The 15,203-nt window shown below is 37.8% G+C and overlaps 1 protein-coding gene across 1 annotated transcript in view; it reads right to left on the bottom strand.

The window, feature by feature from the left end:
• Positions 1 to 9,928, bottom strand: part of LOC143912738 (uncharacterized) — a 30,435-nt gene extending 20,507 nt beyond the window's left edge. Inside the window, exon 1 of the mRNA XM_077432086.1 lies at positions 9,005 to 9,928. Coding sequence (XP_077288212.1) covers positions 9,005 to 9,036 — 32 coding nt within the window. The 5' untranslated portion in view covers positions 9,037 to 9,928. The remainder of the gene's footprint in view (positions 1 to 9,004) is intronic.
• Between the last annotated feature and the right edge of the window lie 5,275 nt (positions 9,929 to 15,203).

Below are 15,203 nucleotides of genomic sequence, written 5' to 3'. Positions count from 1 at the left end.
CGTGACATAAAATATTTGAGAAACAGTGTTCAAGAGTTTTGTACGATATTTTATTTTTTGTTAGACTTCACGACCTATCTCTAAAGCTGCGTACAGACCGGTCCACGTTCGTTGACGTTCGGAGATAAGTCCATGAACATTTGCTGGTATATCAAACGATCGTTGGGATATGAATCCGGTTTAGTTGGCCTTCGCTGGGCCGGTCTGTATGCGGCTTAATATGTTGGGGGAGACTATATATAAACCGTATTCTTTGGCGTTTAAGGGTCGAATTCTGTGAAATTTAAAGCGGGCTATAATATTTATTTCCTATAAATATTGAAAAACGTCAAATATTGAAGTAAACATTTTCAGTCCTCAAGCGCGTCCAATTTAATGTGTGACAGTATTAGCATCAGTGTTTGTTCATATATAATGGTGGATATCTATCAACCTATGTTCGTTTTGGTATCATCAATGAACAACTACAGATGGGAAAGTGACCTATTATGTAAAATCAACCTTCTCCTATCTGCGGCAAAAACTATTGCAATATTTCAAAAACATTATAAGGAAAAGCTACAATCAAGCAGGTTAAAAACACTAAGTTTCCCATAACCCAAAAAAGCACAACTTTAGTCCGAAGTGAAGACAGACTTCTTTAATTTTGGGTTACATATTCGGACTAGGAATATTCGCCCGAGCAGTGTTCGGCACATGAATCAGTAGTAATGTTCGTTCGTTGAACGCGTAGATGCGACCCATCTACACATATCATATATATCATATATATAAAGACGGTAATCTGTGTGTGTGTGGGTGTGTGTGTGTGTCCTAACTCTCGCCGAACATAATGAATCAACCAGTATGGGGAACAAATTTTTTTTTCATATTTTTCATTTTTTCAGTTTTTTCATTTTTTCCGTTTTTCATTTTTTCAGTTTTTTCATTTTTTCAGTTTCCCAGTTTTTTCAGGCCCCGGGGTGCCGAAGGCATCGGGGGCGCTGGGGGCGCCGGAGGCGCTGGGGCCGAAGCCCCCGGGGTGCTGGAGGCATCGGGGGCGCTGGGGGCGAAGCCCCCGGGGTGCCGAAGGCATTGAGAGCGCTGGGGGCGAAGCCCCCGGGGTGCCGGAGGCATCGGGGGCGCTGGGGGCGCCGGAGGCGTCGGCGACGCTGGGGGCGAAGCCCCCGGGGTGCTGGAGGCATCGGGGGCGCTGGGTGCGGTGCGGCCGCCGGAGGCGTCGGCGATGCACAAAATGTAATTCGTAATTCGTAATCACTTCGTAATTTGTCATTCGTAATTCGTGTATCAATTTCTTTCCGAAACCAGTCGATTCAATATCTTTAACTTTATTTTTATTCGAGTTTCAATTCCTTTTCGAAACCACCCGTTGAAATCAACGGGTCCAACACTAGTAAATGTATAAACATCAAGTGCACAGATATACATATGTACAAATTCGAGTTACACGCTGTAAATGAAGATGTAGAATTAAGTTACGTTGAGGCCACGAAAGAATGATGTGACGCGATTCAAATTTTATATGAATAGATCAGGGCCTCGGAATTAGGGAAAATTTTCTCAGTGAGTATAAATAAAAATATTGGGGGTAATAAACGCTCAAAGCGGTTGTACTACCTATACATCAATGAACTATTAAGAATTTAAATGATATTTTTTTGTATAATCCTAATGTCTTCCTACAGTGGATGAATATAATCTGAGAAAAATAATTCTAGTTATGAATCTATTGTAAATTTTGGAGTAGAAGCCAAAAATAGTTCCGATGCCCCTGGAATAGACAATACATTTCGAAGTTGGTGCTTGCCTTCCGCAACGCTTAACAAGTATATTTAACTAAACGGTAATAAACATGATTTATTATGTCTATAAGATATATTGCACAAAAAAGATACGAATGGTAATGCTTACTTATAAATTAATATTTTGTAAAGGACTAAAAAATATTTATTTTTTATTTATCGTTTAAGAAGGCTATTGATAAGGCTCTTTCTGATTCAACGTTTGGTGGTTGAATTGTCACCAGATAATCAAAAGCCATTTTAAAATATCTCCCTCATTCCCTCTTATTTTTCTTCATTGTAAAAAAGTCATTTCATTTCTCATCTGTTTTCTGGGGAAGTTTCTTTCTCAAACTGACTTCAGATTTATTTCTGGCTGATGCCTTTCTTTTATGCAATCGTAGGAATCAATGGAACTACTCCAATATCATTATCGGAATCTGAAACTGATTTACTGCATCTTCATTGTAAATCCAATATATAACCTCTAGTCTTCTACTATTATTTTCACTATTGTGTGTTTATTAGTTGTATTTAAAATACCACATTGCAAATTGGTTCCATATCATACCATAAACGTTGCTCGTCGTTCCATTATAGCAGTGGTTCTTAACCTTTTCAGTGAGCCGAACCCCCTTGTAAAATTAGTTTTGGAATCTTTAATTTAGAAAAATACATTAATTGCAAGCTTTTTTTTCTTAGCGCACAGATATGCCACTTGATATGACGCTTTTAACATGGGCTTTAGAATTGTTGCGCCTTCTTTGACTTTGAAGATGTTCAGACTATGACCTGCACCTTTACAACCATGCACATTATTAAAATTTTCTAACAACTTTGACGGTCCAACCAAGATTGGAGTTTGAAAATATCTTGGAACATAAGATGCATTGAGGTCGTTGTGTACCATATTTTTCTGTTGTACTTTGTGAATCCGTAACGTATAACATAATCGTCTTTCTATGACGTTTTTTTTGACATGGCGGGGTTTACTACGGTCAATTAAATAATAATTTGAAAGAACGTAAATTCTTGCGTTTGTGTAATCATTATATCCTATTCGGGCTTTAATCACTGAATCAATCAAGTATGTATTTGTGTCTGCTTTAAACTGGTAGATAACGTTTGCAATCCAACTTTCGTGTGTGTACACATCAGCGGCGGTTCGTGAGAATTCATAGAGGGGGGACTGCAGAGATTAATCGGGCTGTAGTATAATACCGGTGATCAAATGCAGGCAAAAATAGCATGTATATGTCTATACTGGGAGGCTGCAGCCCTGCAGCCTATATGGATGGCAAAACAGCATGCATTTGTACTATATTGGGAGGTCTGCAGCCCCGCAGCCCATATAGACGAGCCACCACTGGTACACATGCTAGTCTCAAAAAGTTTTTTGCTATCTATATATCTATAGTTTTTTTGCTATCTGCCACTATCGCAAAAACAATTATAAGTAGTATACCAGTGGAGACGACGGTGTCCAAATTCTGAGAAAACTGTCGTTATTATATAGAGAAATGAGGAGAGAGCTTGACGCGATATCCTGCCATAAATTATATTATTTTAGTTATAGCTACCCAAGCGCTTTCGTCACGAAAAAAATTGGCCGATGTCATCGAATATTTAAATAGTTTTCAAATATCACAAAACTAAATTTATATTGTTAGAAACCCCTACCGCACCCCTTGATATGCCTTCTCACACCCCCGGTTAAGAACCACTGCTTTATAGGAACAATCAATGTTATGTTCGTTACTTAAAGAAGCTCCCGCCCGCCGATCTGTGTGGTGGTGGCACTGGGTCAAACCAGAGTGTTGCCAGAATACAAAATATCGGAGAAGAATGTGATAAAAAACATCGAATATGTGTTGTTAATTTACCGGTAAAAACTTTACCAATAAATCATCGAGCATTTACCAGAAAATCGGTAATGAACTCCCTAGTTACCACCCTTTCTTATACAACATTTTTGTTCGCAGATCATTATAATGATACGATAGGTCTGTTACTTCTGTCCCTTTCGCGCGCTTCTGTGTGAGTACGAGAACGTGCCAACTCTCAGTGACAGACCATGGCACACCCTTGTATTTTAATAAAAGTAACAGCAATGATTTTAATTGTTCTCTAGAGTTTTAACGTACATATATGTAAGTTGTGATGAACTTGCTATGTAAATATTATATTAAAGTCAGACAAAACTTCATAAATTACATTCAAATGAAAAAGTAATGCTTTTAATAAAGATTTGCAGTCATACATTTGTAGTGATATATAAAAAGTATATCGAAATGCTCAAGAAAAATAGGTTTAACTGATATTTTTTTACCGAAGTATGGAGTAAATAACGTGCCACCCCCATAATAAGGGAAACCGGATAACTGAACGCTTGGCAAGAGAACGCACAGCTATTGCACAACACGAACTGAACTCTTCATGATTTAATTTATTTCCGTGAAATTAAATCATAGGCTTCTTCCTTACCTACCACTGAACCCGCAAAAAAGTTTCTAGAGGAAAGTAATACAAGTGAAATAAATTTTAAAACATTCGTTTAACCTTCTTAATATTCTTCATAGCGTTCAGTTGTTATGGAACCCATAGTATATACATATGTACATACATGTTCTAGAATAAAACTTTTACCGGTTACTACGAATTCACGTATCAAATCCTTTCCAAACCCACCCGTTGAAATATAAACGGGCACAGCACTAGTGTTCAATAATAAGAGTATGGTTTCAACACGTCAATTTATTGGATGCATATTCAGAAGGTATTGTCAATATTCGTCATAAAAAACGACCCCTTTAAATCGACTTGAAATTATAATAAATAAAAAATTCTTGGTGTACGTTTAGGAGTATTTTCCCGATATGTGAAGCAATACAAAAAAAAAAATTGTATACATATGTATAGTATTTAGACACGATATTAATTTAAATTTAGATTCCGGAGAATAGGAAATCTTAATTGCGTCTCAAAAAGTAACTCGAAATCATCTCTGACCTACACTCTCGTGACTGTCAACGTGACTCCAAGTGACACGTTGTTCACACGTGCGCGCTCTTCAGTACGGACAGCATCAACTGTAGACTTTGAAATGCTGAATTTCAGTCTTTACTAATTCTTCTGTCTTGTAGACCTTCAACTACCCGATGATATCCTATTTCAATATTCTTCGATATTTCTGTCATCAACGTTTCTGGGCTGTGATCACTAGACTACGGATACAGACCGTGCTTTTTCCAGGAATCGGGGCGGTTTGGCTTTATTTACAAAGCTAGAGTACAAAAAAAAGGTTCGGCGAACCTTTAACAAAGCTTTTACAACAATTGAACAATAAACGGCGCGCTGTGGGTCCGACCACTAGTGATCACTAAGGTTCGGCGCGACCCAGTGCTATTTGAACAAAAAATGAGTCTATTACAATGGCCAAACTTTTCTTTTTGCTCTCTAGCTTTGTATTTCACTGTATAGACAATGGTGAACCCATTTTTTGTCCAAATAGCACTGGGTCGCGCCGATCTCTAGTGATCACTAGAGTACGGACCCAAAGCGCGCCGCTCATTGTTCAATTACCTTTAACAATGCATTTACAACATTTGAACAATGAACGGCACCCTGGTTATCCGGGCTTTAGTGATCACCCACAAAAAAAAAACTAGCACTCACTCCTTAGAAAGCACTCGGCATAATTTTAAATCGCAATTGGCAGAATTCATTTGGATTCGAGTCACTTTTGGACGAAAATAAAACGGCCCAAACTCTTGAATCTACATATATACATACATACTGTTCGATAATTGCTAAATGTATGAAAACTGCGACTCTAAATAAATGAATGAATAATTAATATTGTTTTTAAATGGTTTCAGATAGTGTGAAACCTTCTGGGAGACAAAGAAAACCCGAGCCGAATAAAATATGACGTCAAAATCCTTATCTGGACACACATTTTTATTTAAACCTGACGTTCAACAGAGAACGATATCATGGCTGTTTTTAGGGATCTATAAACCTAAAATATCGTGAGGATGGCCGAACACGCAGGCCGGAATACCTGGGACGCAAGGGTTTTCACAGCATTCTCTGGCGAACGGAAGCAACGGACGGGCTAAATTTTCGTCAACGTCGCATCCCGACGCAAGAGCAAAGCGCAAATCACCCGTGTGGCATCTTCGCATTCGCATTCGGACCCCTCGACAATTGGTTACATAACAGCATGACAGGAAGAAAAAGGCGGGAACGGGGAAGAGCCGCGGCGGGGAGGGGAGGGGAGGGAGGGGTGCGGGAAGAGGCGACGGGAGCATACGCCCACCTAGCGGGCGCATCTAACCGACACTCGCGGGATTTAAAAAAATGTGGCAATGGCGTACTGTGTTGGCTAAGATGATGGCGTCGAACGCGTCTTGCAGCAGGTGTGGGGTGTCGGGCGATCTAACGAGTGTTCGACGATCGCGGAATTGCGGTCGCCATTTCCGGTCCTACTCGCGGGCCTGGGAGTTGCGGCCGACGACGACAGGTATCGAACGACGGGTGGGGCCTTCGACGAAGGCTCTTACGTGAGTCCGTGACGTCACGAAACACGGGTGCACAGCACGACTACCGCCAAGGCACTGATCGTCGATAGACGCTCGAGTCGGAGTCGCGGACCCAAGCAGGACCGCACCGACTTGGATTCGGTCACTAAACACGAGCCACTCTCTCTCTCTCTCCCTTTCTCTCCCGCTTATGCGATCTCGTGTCCCGCTCGCACCGTCACCTGCGAGAACGTATCGCGTATTGCGACGGGTGCGCTCCCTAGCCCTAATACGTCATCCATTACATCGCATTGAAAATACGTTCATTGTTTCGATATCTACGTATTATCCGAGATTGGGAATACGATTATACTATATGTATGTACATCGATGCCGAAACGATACGAGTGTTCGGAATTGCGTATTTGATAGCACTTCAAGTGATTCCAATTGTAACATTTACTTATTTTTTTTACATCGCATTACAAACAAAGGACTCGATTCTCGTGCGAACGAGACGTAAAATTTATTGAAATAATCATCACGCACATATGTAGATTACAAAACTTGATCTTAATACGGTCAAATCTCGTGATGATTTCGATTTTTTAAAAGCTTTTTATTATCAAAGCATATTTAGTCTGTCTTACCGATCCAACGATTGCTATCTATTTTACACATTTTGCGTGTATAATATTGGTTCGGTGATTACTAGTCTAATGTGAACCGGTCACAGGACAACTGTTCGCTCTAGATCGGTCACATGTGATCACCCGTCACACTAAAATTGGTCACGAGAAAACTGGTCATACCCTAAAATCGGTCAACCAGTTTTCTCGTGACCGATTTTAGGGTGTGACCAGTTTTAGTGTGACGGGTGATCACGTGTGACCGATCTAGAGCGACCGGTTGTCCTGTGACTGGTTCACATATGACTAGTAGTCCGTTTACCATAATATTATCTTATTTTAATGTTAGTTTCTAATATACAATAGGATAAACTACTATGAATCTATTGAATTGTTGCATTGAAAATTTGGTCCGGTGATTATTGTCTACGAAGCGCTCGCCCAAAAGTCACTAAAATCTCTATAACGGACCATCCGGCAGCCGAAAAGTCCATCATACTAACGATAACTGTCATACTAACGGGTGCGAAATATTCCATATTCGCGATTTTCATGGCAAAAATTGTCTTTTGGACGATCGCAATGTGCGTAATAATCCAATTACCGAAAATTTATTATGAATACCGGTAATGTTGTTATTTTGCTCGGGACCGCGAAAGTTGGATTGAAAAATTACTCGTTAGTTTAAATTGAATAGTTCGCATTACTAATTTTGAAAAAATACAACCCACCAATACCAACGTAGCGAGGAATTAGTTTCGCCGCGATAGCGAAATCCTTTGTTCAACAATGGATCCTAGGCCTAAAATACGCTATTCGTTGACATGCACACAAAATTAAACCGAAAGCCACGAAAAGGATTCGCGTCTATTGTTATTATTAAATTGAATACCTCTTTGTAAATTAGACGTTTTAAATTTTACGCCTGCGATCTCCGATTACCAAATTCGGTCTCTGGTGCTGTGTTGTGTGTATAAATATTGTATACATCACATATACCTAATGTATCAGAAATTGTATTCCTTAATTTAAAAATCGATAAATTAAAATTAAGTCAATGTAATGTATTATCCAGGGCTTATTTTTGAAAAAAAAAGAGCCAGAACTCACTTCTTTTCAAATTTTTTATTGGAAAAGATTATATTCAAATTATATTATATATAATATTCGTTTGAAACAAAAAACGCTGAGACAAAAAGAAAAAAAACACTGCGTTACATGGGAAAATATCCGTTATTACCATATTTTTCCCTAATGTGATAGTTTTGCTCAAATTTACAGCATTAAACAAATTTAATTCTTCAGAATTAAACTGATAAATTTGTTTTTGATTACAGGGCCAAGCCGACTACACCGTATTCCATTAATTCATCCCAAATCGATGCTTCCGTGACAAGATGAATTAAAAAAAGTCCATTTCATGAATGACGATTTTATTGTATAAACAGCTCGATGCCCACATTCTTTCATTCTTTTGTTTCTGACCTCTATTAGCGAATGAGCACAATTATCCATTTACAGAACCTATCTCCTATGCACAGCGAGTGAAAATCAAAAATATCAATATTCGTGAACCTATGGCGAACATTGATTTCGAGGGACGAATCCCAACATTGTGAGACATCATGCCTAGTTTGTAAATGAATATTCACAGATAGTAAACATAGTATGAAGTTCACACACTCGATGTCACACACAAACTGTTTGGCTGCCAAACACGTTTACCCACTTTATGAGTTGACTTTTTTAACTCACTTAAGCCTAATTGTACTTAAAACAAAAATTGTAGCAGAGAATCGTAGAATTATATCTATTTACCAATATCCATAACTTTTTCATGGACATATTTGCTACAACTTTATATGACTATAGCCGCAATCATAGCAACAATAGCTTCATTAACAAACCGGTCCATACAGCTGGCTTATTCAAAAAACTTTTCAACACCGAACTGCACAACCAATTTTTAACGTCAAGAAAAATATGATCAATATAGCAACCGATATTTTTAATAAGATAATTTATTATTGTTAAAGTATTTTGTTGAACCACTAATTTCAGTCTTACTTACCTATATTGAACATTAAAAATATGTGCTTGCATATCACATTTCTTCTTCCTGATATATCATCAAATTATATTCTCTGTAATAGAATCATCAAAATTTCTTTCGGGGACATCTACATGATTACAATTGTTTCTATTTATTTATTTATTCAGTTTTCGTTTGCATATGGAGATATCATTCTCTTTTCTCTTGAGTTTGATGATCTGAATATTATAGTAAAAAGAGTCTCAATCATTTTTGTAACTTCTGGTTTGTAAAAAAACACTATAATTTTTCCAAATATAATAACTTGTCTTGTATCAGTAACCATCAATACTGATAGCCAACTTGTCATCACTTAAAAATCCTGGAAACAAATTTTGTACCACTGATACAAATTTTCATTAGTTTTTATTTAAACCTAAAAATAAATATTCATAATAACAGAAACAAATGATATGTAATAAAGCGAGAAATATAAATATGTATATTCTTAGAATTACACTTGTATAACTGTGAACGAATTAACGGAAGTGCACACGTAATATGCATCGTACTTATGTATACAAGAAAAAAAAAGAAAAATGTATACCTACAATGCCAATCAAAATTTATTTTTGATAGGCAAATTAAAATTAAAAGATAAAAGATTATTTGCATTGTTCATAGAAAGCGATGAATCGAGGGCAACGTCGCATTGGCGATCAATAGGACACGTCACTGTCGTAATATTGATTGCGCAGTTGGAAAATATTATCACGTAGAACGTATATTAGAATTGCAGGATAATAAATTTCACAAAGCAAAGTAAAGGATTTTATTGGTGAAGGAAAGCGGATCAGCAAAAATGCTGAACACAGGAGAAAACAGACAGTCGAAAGACAGTAGACCAGTCACAAGGCGACCACACCCGAACTGACGTGACACGACACTGTTCATCGATCGAGTAGCTACCGCCACTCAAAACTCGCCACATACCAATATAACAATCACTCACACCAATATAACGGTAATTGGATTATTACTCACATTGCGATCACCCAAAAGACGATTTTTGCCATGAAAATCGTAAGGCGAGTGCCCCAGCATTATTTGTTCCGCGAGCAGCACTTCGATCTAACGCGTGTGAGGGAGAAAACCGATGTTGGCATTTTGTCACCTACATATGTATTTACGGAATAGTTAGCGACTGCCAATGAAGTACATATGTATGTATGTATGTACGTAGCTGACAAACTCTACGAGTCGTAAACAATGTTTGCCGCGAATATCCAGAGGTTGCGTGGCTCTGCGTTATAGGGATTTTAGTGACTTTTTCGCGAGCGATAATCACGGAACCCAATATAACTGCTTCGTTCACTTTTACCAAAATAATGCACTAAATTTGGGAAGATGATTGAGGCATTAGCATTGTGGGCACAGTTATGTGTTGCTAAAATTATAATAACCTCGCGCATTGGCAGACATACCCCCCTCCAAATTTTTTTTCAAATTTATATATTTCATACATTACAAAATTATTTATTTATATTGCATACATTCATTCTTATAAATAAATTCGTAAATTTTCATATAAGTTAACGTTAAATTATTTTGATTTGTTAAAGTCACTCGAATGCGAGTTTACATAACTTCTAGTAACTTAAACCTTTAAAAAAACATTTTGTAAAAGTTATTTGGGTTTATGTAGTTTTTCCCTCTTTAAGTAAAGTTTATATTTTGTATTTTCTCTTTTGAGAATATTTTATTTGTTTTTCATTTTTATTTTTTTATTTGATGTTTGTATTTCTGTACTACAGTATGTATTATCAAACCCCCTGGGTCCATTGTCTTTGTCATCTTTCCCAAGTATTCTTAAATAAATAAATGTCATGTTTTATACTATTCTGTCGATTCACTTTACTCGAATGAGATTTCCATAAACTATGTTGTCTTCAATATCAATATTCTTGTAGGAATCGGTTTATTCTATGTCATCAACTTGTGTTTCAACAGCCAAGATTTTCTTTCAATTAGTCAAAAATAGAGATATGTAGTTCTTAAAATTTATTGATTCGATTTAGCAAGATTTTGAGTTCTGGACTGGAACGCATTCGATAAAAGATAAATTTCTTCCAATGTATCAATCATCAGTGCCAAGTCTCTTAGGAAATATTTGTACCAATGTAGGTGTGACATCATTCCGGATTTTTTTTTGTTCTTTGAAAAATATTCGTACAATGCTCGCCAGAAAGCACAAGTTGACTGATCGAAATAGAAATCGAAAATAAATCGAAATTGATGTTGATCAACAATGTTAATAACAATAACAAAAGCACAACCCGGTTTTGAAAGGTACCGTAACACCTTTCATAGAGAAGGAAACTCCATAAAAAAATTCCCTGGCAGTGGGCAGCAGCTCTGTCAGTACCATCCACGGCGGAAGTATATGCAATATACTAAAACGGCAAAAGATGGAAGATTCAAAGCGACGTGGCAGCCACTCAATCGGTTTGAATTCTGCGGAGCAGAAGGTTTGGGGAAAACTACTGTGCTCTCATATCCCTAGTATAACCACCATGAAGAGAAAACCTAAAACCACGGCCCCGAGTCTCCGGCGTCCCTTCAATGGGACAGGGGTGCTAAGAATCCCCGGACTCAAAGTGGTGAACATACGAAAAATTGGTACATGGAACGTTAGGACCATGTATCAAGCAGGTAAAATTGAAAATCTGCAAATAGAAATGAAAAAAAACCAAATACAGATGCTCGGCATAAGCGAAGCTAGATGGCCTGGAGCAGGAAAAACGATGCATTGCAATGGATATACGACTTACTACTCGGGATCGCTTGACGGCACTCATAAGAATGGTGTTGCTGTGATTCTGGAAGACGACATCAGTAAAAGTGTGAGAAACTTTATTCCGTTATCTGAACGAGTCATGATGATACAATTAGCAGGAAAACCTATAAATGTTAACATAATACAAGTGTATGCCCCCACTTTTGATAAAGAAGAAAATGAGATTGAAGAATTTTATCAACAAATCAAAGAATTGATGACATATACGAAAAAACATGATGTTAACATTATAATGGGAGATTTCAACGCCAAAGTTGGAGACGAAGAAACAATGGGTATAACTGGTCGCTTCGGACTTGGAGAAAGAAATGAGAGAGGAGACAGACTAGTTCAGTTTTGCCAGGAAGAGCAGTATGTTATCTTGAATACTTTCTTTAAGCTACCTAAAAGAAGATTATACACATGGAAATCCCCAATGGACTGTCCTGATAATATTGTGCGAAACCAAATTGACTTTATTTTGATAAACAGTAGATTTAAAAATAGTATAAAATCGGTGAAAACCTACCCTGGTGCAGACGTGGCATCCGATCATAATCTACTTTGTGGGAAATTGAAGATAAGACTGAAAAAGATTTTAAGAGCATCAAAACCTAAACCAAGATTGGATTTAGAGCTGCTTAAAAATCTTACGATCCACGAACAATTTACAAAAGATCTCAATAAAAATTTTAAACAAAAATGTATTGAAGAAAATAGTAATGTAAACTTAAAGTGGGAAGGTATGAAATCAGCAATGACCCAATCTGGGAAAAAGTTTCTTGAAACAAATCAAATAATTAATAAAAAACAACCTTGGATGACGGATGAAATTATACATTTAATGGAAGAACGTAGAAAACACAAACATAATAATCCAACACAATATAAAAATATTCACCGCCAAATTCAAAGGAAAATTAAAGAAATCAAAGAAAAATGGATGGAAAATAAATGTAACGAAATTGAAAAATTACAAGAAAAACACGACGAATTTAACGTACATAAAAAACTAAAAGAAGCAACAGGATCATTCAGAAAAAAAGATTTCATACTCCTTAGGAATAAAGATGGAAAAATCATTTTAAATATGGATGAGAAGAAATCAGAATGGACCGAGTACACAAAATTGCTCTTTAAAGACAATAGAGAAACCGGAGGGCATATTGAAGATCCAGAAACGGGACCATATATATTGAAATCCGAAGTGGAACATGCTATAAAACTAGCAAAGAGTCGGAAAGCTACTGGACCGGATCTTATTCCTGCCGAATTTCTCAAGTTATTGGACGACGATAACATAGAAAATCTAACAAAACTCTATAATAAAATATATTTATCAGGCGAAGTACCTAGCGATTGGTTACAATCCATATTTATCCCGTTGCCCAAAAAGAGTAACGCGAGGACGTGTAGCGACTTCAGAATAATTAGCCTAATGAGTCACACATTGAAGATCCTACTAAAGATAATACAGGGCAGAATTTACTCACGGTGTGAAGAGGCGATTAGCAGAGAGCAGTTTGGGTTCAGACAAGGTTTGGGTACCCGAGAGGCCCTTTTCTGTATGAAAACACTACTCCAAAGATGCAGAGAAGTCCGTAAACCTGTGTACATCTGCTTTATAGACTTTGAAAAGGCCTTTGACCGTGTCCAACACGCTCGCCTGATGGAAACATTAAAAAATATTGGCCTGGATGACAGAGATGTCAGATTGCTACGAAATATTTATTGGAATCAGACTGCAGTAGTACGTGTCGATGATCAATTCACTGATGAGATTCCTATAGAACGGGGCGTCAGGCAAGGATGCATCCTATCACCTACTCTTTTTAACACCTACACCGAATCCATCTTCCACGATGCTCTCCAAGAGGCGGAGGGCATCAAGGTGGGCGGCGAGACGATCACCAATATAAGATATGCTGATGACACGGCACTAGTCGCTGAAAATTTAGCAGACCTGCAAAGATCTCTAGACCGTGTACATCAAGAAAGCAATCGAAGAGGTCTGCGCATAAATCTAAAGAAAACAAAATTTATGATAGTAGATAGAATGCAAACAGACACCGGGAATCTAACCTTGGATGGAGAGGTGATAGAAAGAGTAAAAAGATTCAAATACCTGGGTACCTGGCTGAATGAAGAGATGGACCCAGATGAAGATCTAAAAATCCGCATCGAGATGGCTAGAACAGCATTTGTAAAAATGAAGGCGGCCCTTACAAACAAGCATCTCAATCTTCATACGCGGTTGAGATTCGCGAAGAGCTACGTCTGGACAGTATTACTACACGGATGTGAGACGTGGACTCTGAAAACCAAGATGATCAGCCGCATTGAAGCTTTTGAGATGTGGGTCTATAGGCGTATGCTGAAGATTCCGTGGACCAAAAAGATATCAAACGAAGCTGTCCTCGGCATGATGGGGAGAGGCAGGGAACTTGTTTCTGTCATCAAGCGGAGAAAGATGGAGTACCTCGGACACATGATACGGGGTCCAAAATACGAATTTCTCCGTTTGATAACCATGGGGAAAATAGAAGGAAAAAAATGGATTGGCAGGAAAAAGTTATCTTGGCTTCGAAACATGCGCATGTGGACCGATATGAGCGCCGAAGAGCTGTTCCGAGCCGCTGAAGACCGATGCGGATATATTCAAATAATCGACGAGGTGGTCGCCAACGTCCGGATGCGGACAAGGCATTAACAAGAAGAAGAACAATGTTGACCAACCAAGTTGTTCGTCTGTGGGTAGAATTAAAAATAAGATCATTTGTACGGCTTAAGGACGACTTAGTGAATTGTTTGGACCACAGATGTACCGAGATGTCAACATATCGTGCAGCTTGACTTCTGTCACTCTTCATGCTTTTCCGTTTTTTGATATAAATATTATTATGGATTGTGAAGAAGACATTTTTTTTGAAGAAGGATCTGAAATTGTTTCTTCAGATAATTCCAGTGAGTTTGAAGAAAATTATCATGACGTAAATTTGATTAAATATGAAGAAATTAGCGACATAGAATCGACTGCCAATTTTTCTTCGGACCCGACTTTTCCTTCGTCGGATGTGGAAGAATCCTCCGCTGATAAAAATTGGAGCACTTCTGAATTAAATAGAACGAACGAGCATTTTCAAGGAACTCCCGGTGTTAAAATACATCCCGAGGACCCAGAGAGTGTTGCAGATGTTATTTCATTATTTTTTGGACGCGATCTATTCGAAAAGATAACACGGGAGACAAATAAATATCACGCACTGAATGCTCACAAATATAAAGTTGCTGATAAATCTTCGCCTTGGGGATGTGACGTTACTGTGGAAGAATTAAAACAATTTTTTGGGCTTTTAATAATAATGGGCCAAGTTAGGAAAAAGAAAATAGGTGATTATTGGT

The sequence above is a fragment of the Arctopsyche grandis genome, chromosome 6 (genome assembly GCF_051622035.1).
Source record: "Arctopsyche grandis isolate Sample6627 chromosome 6, ASM5162203v2, whole genome shotgun sequence".
NCBI classification, from domain to species: Eukaryota; Metazoa; Arthropoda; class Insecta; order Trichoptera; family Hydropsychidae; genus Arctopsyche; species Arctopsyche grandis.
Note: the sequence above shows the minus strand (reverse complement) of the source record. Positions and strands in the feature narration are given on the sequence as shown.